A 5194-nucleotide genomic window follows, 5' to 3' on the forward strand; every position below is an offset into this window, starting at 1 on the left:
TTTTTTTTTAAGACAGATTCTCACTATGCAAGCACAGGATGGCTCAAATTCATGATCCTCCAATTGAACTTTACAAATGCTGGGATTCCAACACTGGCTTGATATTGTATTCTAAGGGAAAAGAAAAGCAGTAACCATCTAGATTAGAACATAAAGAGATTCAGAAATTAAGAACTAGCACCTAGTGGCTCACACCTGTAATTCTAGCTATTCAGGAGGCTGAGATCTGAGGATTGAGGTTCAAAGCCAGCCGGGGCAGGAAAGTCGGTGAGACTCTTATCTCCAATAAACCACTAGAAAACTGGAAGTGGCGCTGTGGCTCACAAGGTAGAGCACTTGCCTTGAACTGAAGAGCGCAGGGACTGCGCCCAAGCACAGAATTCAACTCCCACAATTGACCAAAAAAATTTTTTTTCAAGAACTGAATGTAAATTAGAAAAACAGAAACCAAATCTCTGAAAAACTTACCAGAGCTTCCACAGTACTGAGGTCTTTGATTTTGTTTCCGCTCAGATTGAGGTAGGTAAGATTTGGACATTTCTCTGCCAGGACTTCCAAACCTCCAGAAATTATATTGTCACCAAGTTCCAACTATGTATTCAACATGGAGTGAGGAAAAAAAGAATAAAAACAAATAATGAAGGCTTAAGATGGCTCCAACATTTTACAAAGACACAAATTTGAAGAAAAACATGTGTATTCTCTGTTTCAAAAGACTGCCACTGTAAATCATCAATTTCCAAATTCCCATCTACATATGGCATGTAACACATTAGAACCCCTATACTGATGGACTTCTTCTACGTTACATTTAGATTGCATGATACAGAGAAAAATATTTGGTAGATGTTAAATCCAAATTTTTGCCATATAACAACTGCATTAATAAATTTAAATTCCTAAAAGTATCATATCCCAGAACCAACAAAAGCAAATTAAATAAAAGCAGTATTAGAGCCAGCTGCACACCACTGTAATTCTAGCTACTCAGGAAGCTGAGAGCTAAGGATTGTTGCTGTTCAAAGAAACACTGAAGAAAATCAGTGAGACTCTTATCTTCAATAAACTACCAAAAAGCTGGAGGTGGTACTGTGGCTCAAGTGATAGAGTGTGGGCCTTAAACAAAAAGCTTAGGAACAGCACCCAGGCCCTGAACTCAAGCCTCAGAACCAATACAGATAAACAGACTCAGTATTAGACGAAAACTCCTCTTTCAAACAGGCAAAATGGTTGTTTCAGTGGCTAAGAAGTAAATATAAGAGCCTTCACATTGAAATCTTGATACTTTCTGATTCATTTCAACTTACCTTTCGAAGTTTATTCAAGCTAGGGAGCCGGGCCAGTGAACTTAATTTCACATTAGCCATACTCAGAAACTCTAGTTCTTTAAAAGTGTCATTCAGGCCTTCAATTTCCCCATTGACACACAGGCAATTATCAAGGACTAACTCTGTTACCTGTAAAAGGAAAGGAACACTTTAATGATTAATTTGCAATCTGTTTAGTAATAGAACTGGGCTTTGACACTCTGAAACTGTGAATATTAAAATACCAAACTCATCTGGGCACTAGTGACTTGCACTGGTAATCCTAGCTATTCAGGAGGCTGAGATCTAATGATTGAAGTTCAAAACCAGTTCAAAGTCCATGAGACTCTAATTTCCAAATTAATCACCAGAAAAATGGAAGTGACGCTGTGGCTCAAAGTTGTAGAACACTAGCTTTGAGCAAAAGAGCTCAAGGACAGTACACAGACCCTGAGTTCAAGCCGCAAGACCAACAATAACAAACCCAAAGTTAGTGTGGTGGCTCACACCTACAATTCCAGCACTCTGAAGATACATTACAAGTTTTAGGCCAGACTGAACCACAAAGTAAGTTCTAGACCCGTCTAGGCTATAGGATTAAAGCCTGTCTCAAAGAAACAAGACCCCTAAGCCAGGTTCAGTACAGTATTACACATTTGTAGTTTTAACTATTCAAGGAATGGAAAGAGAAGGATCACTTGAGACCTCAAGTTTGAGGCCAGCCTGAGCAACACAGCAAGACCACATCTCAAAACACAAAACAAAATCTACTTATATATTCATTCCCCTTCAAAATTGAAACATAATCTAGTCCTCACTATAAGCAAACCGCCTCACATGTTCAACCTAATATGCTTTAAATCGCCGAGACATTAAAAATACTGGCTGGGTATTGGTGGTTCACGCCACCTATAATCCTAGCTACTCAGGAAGCTGAGATCCTCAGATCTCAGTTTGAAGTCAGCCTGGATAAGAAAGTCTATGAGACTCATCTCCAGTTAATTTCCTTAGGGGAAAGGGGGGGCACTAGTGTCTCATACCTGTAGCCTGGGCAACTCTGAAGGCAGAGATCTGAGGAACACAGTTAAAAAATAACTCTGGGTGGGGCTGGGAAGGTGGCTGAGTGGTAGAGTGCTTGTCTTGCATGCATGAGGCCCTGGGTTTGATTCCTCAGCACCACATAAGCAGAAAAAGCTGGAAGTGGTGCTGTGGCTCAAGTGGTAGAGCACTAGCCTTGAGCTGAAGAGCTGAAGGACAGTGCCCAGGCCCAGAGGTCAGGCCCCACAACTCACCAAAAAATAAAATAATAATAATAACCCTGGGTAAGAAAGTTCATGAGACTCTAACTTCCAATAAACAGCAAGCAAGCAAGCAAGCAAGAAGGGAGGGAGGGAGGGAGGGAGGGAGGGAGGGAGGAAGGAAGGAAGGAAGGAAGGAAGGAAGGAAGGAAGGAAGGAAGGAAGGAAAGTAGAGCTGTGCTAGTCTTGAGCAAAAAAAAAAAAAAGGGATAGCACAAAAATAAACAGGGAGGAATGTGGTGACTCAAGCCTATAATCTTAAGCTACACAGGAGGCTGAGATCTGAGGATCAAGTTTCTTAGCCAGCCAGGCAGGAAAGTCCAGAGACTCTTATCTCCAATTAATCTCAGAAAAAGCCAGAAGTGGCTCTGTGGCTCCAATGATAGAGCACTAGCCTTGAGCAAAAAGGCCACAAGGATGGTGCCCAGGCATAGAATTCCAGCCCCAGGATGGGCTAAATAAATAAGCAAGACTTTGAAAAAAGTCCCACGTGAATCAAGTTTGTGCACCGGTAATGAAGACATTTATGCACGTAGAGGACACCAAAGCTACAGAGAAAAGATTTCTGTGGGCAATCCTAAAGTATAGGGAGGGAGGAAACTTTTATCATTATTTTTTAACTTTAAACCTCCTTATCTCTGGTTATAAATGCCACAACTCAGGAAAACTTTGTTACCATCCGCGAAGAAAAGTCAGCAAGCTCGCTCCCAAATCAACCCAGCTTCTCAGTGTTATCTGAGGCCAAACAATATCACCTAGAACAATACATCCTTGACAAAATGTTATTTCTTCTTGCCACTCTAGTAGCAATTTTGTGGGCTTTTTCCCACTCTTGGAGAAAGAAAGACTAAATTCCCTATAAGGCCAGAGTGGCAGCAGACATTTAACTTGTGTGAGTCTGAATGGATTTAAGAGGGAGGCAAGAGACTCTGGTTCTTTATCCCAATACAAAAATGTTTACTTAGGTGCTAAAAAGTCGCAACAAGGGCAGCCATCTTCTCTATTTGAGTATGACTTGGATAGAATTGTTTCAGTGAACGGAGATAGATAGCATCATGATCTCCCTTTTAGAGATGCCGAAGCCAAGGTCCAGAAAGCAAGAGTGACTTGCCTTAGGTCACATAATTAGTGTGTGACAAAGCTGTGCCTTGACTCTTAAGTCTTTCTATTCCCAGTATTTTGAGCTCATTGGCAAGGCTATTAGATCTGCTGTCAGAAAACCAGTTCTTCCACTTGAGTAAATCACTTCATTACCCTGAAACTCCGTTTGCTAATTTGGATTCTAGAACAATACAACCCACCTTACAAGTTTGTCCAAAAGAGAAAAGTAAATAAACTCGACAAGTGCTTTGTAAACTGTCTACACAAATATGAGACCGTTATTACACCACATCGGAGGCAGAGGGAGCCTGAGAAACAGGCAAGGTCCTGCAATCCCTAAAACTGGCAAGGAAATGACTACCGTAAAGGAGTCAGGGGGGCGGGGAGGGAGGGGAATCCATTTTTCCACCCAAAGACTTTTTTTTTTAATTGAAATGTATGATTCTAAGAAATAGCTTTTAAAGTGTTTGAGGGTGTTTTTTTTCTCTCTCTCTCCCCCTACCCCCCAAAACCCCAAGAAATAAGCAGGAGCCAACAAATTCTCTCTTGGATAACCCTTGATGTCAAAGACTATTTCTTCCTCCCGCTCCCCGCCAATTTCAGAGAAAGATCCCTTTCCCTCACCCCACCCCCCAAAAAGTACAAAAAGATGTGGAGTTCCCACTCCGCACACTGAACGCCAAGAGCCTGGCAGACCCTACGGATCCTTGGATCCTTTCCGCGGGTTGGTGCTGCTCGCACCCAGATTTGTAGATTGGATAGATAGATAGATAGATAGATAGATAGATAGATAGATAGATAGATAGATAGATAGATAGATAGATAGATAGATAGATAGATAGATAGATCCGTCTTCTTCCAATCCTAAGGCTTGTTTCCAGAGTGGCTAACTAGCCAGACTCTAGTTCCCAGCCTCCTGACCACGAGCGCGAGGCCGGGCCGGCTGTGCTCCCCGGTCTGCAGACCTGCCGCCCCTACCCACCGCGATCCCACACCGAGCAGGGACTCCACATAGGAAAGAGGGTGTCCCCGGCCCGGCCCGAGCCAGCGTTTCCCGCGGCCTCCGCCCCGGCTGGGTGAGGCCGAGGAAGAGCCCGCGAGGCTGACACGGAAACGCCTCCCACTGGACCCCCGAAAAGTTGACTGCGTCCCCGCCTCACGCGGCCCCTCCCAAGCCCGACTCTTTAACTAGGGAGACCGCCGCGAGAGCGCCGTCCTGCAGTTCCGCCGGGCCCACCTGGGGAGCCACGACCCCCATCTCCCGTCCACGGATCAAATCCCGAGTTGTGGCCGCCACACCACGCCACACGCCGAAAACCGAACATCGTTCCCGGCGGCGGCGGCGGCGGGGGGAAGTGGGGGAGGGACGGAGCGGATGACGCCTCGTGTCCGCTTCCCCACCTCTCCGGTCACCGCGACCGGTCCCAGAACTCACCCCGCCGTGCGGGGACGCGCCGCTGACCCAGATTCCGCGGGTGGCGGCCGGCG

The 5194-nt window shown here is 44.9% G+C and overlaps 1 protein-coding gene across 1 annotated transcript in view; it reads right to left on the reverse strand.

Moving 5' to 3' along the window:
- Anp32e (acidic (leucine-rich) nuclear phosphoprotein 32 family, member E) overlaps positions 1–5194 on the reverse strand; it is a 10724-nt gene that overhangs the window by 4489 nt on the left and 1041 nt on the right. The window contains exons 2-3 of the mRNA XM_013015125.1: positions 1308–1457; positions 469–591 (exon numbers count right to left, since the gene is read on the reverse strand). Coding sequence (XP_012870579.1) covers positions 469–591; positions 1308–1457 — 273 coding nt within the window. The remainder of the gene's footprint in view (positions 1–468; positions 592–1307; positions 1458–5194) is intronic.

This window comes from Dipodomys ordii, unplaced genomic scaffold (genome assembly GCF_000151885.1).
Source record: "Dipodomys ordii isolate 6190 unplaced genomic scaffold, Dord_2.0 Scaffold26, whole genome shotgun sequence".
Classification (NCBI taxonomy): Eukaryota; Metazoa; Chordata; class Mammalia; order Rodentia; family Heteromyidae; genus Dipodomys; species Dipodomys ordii.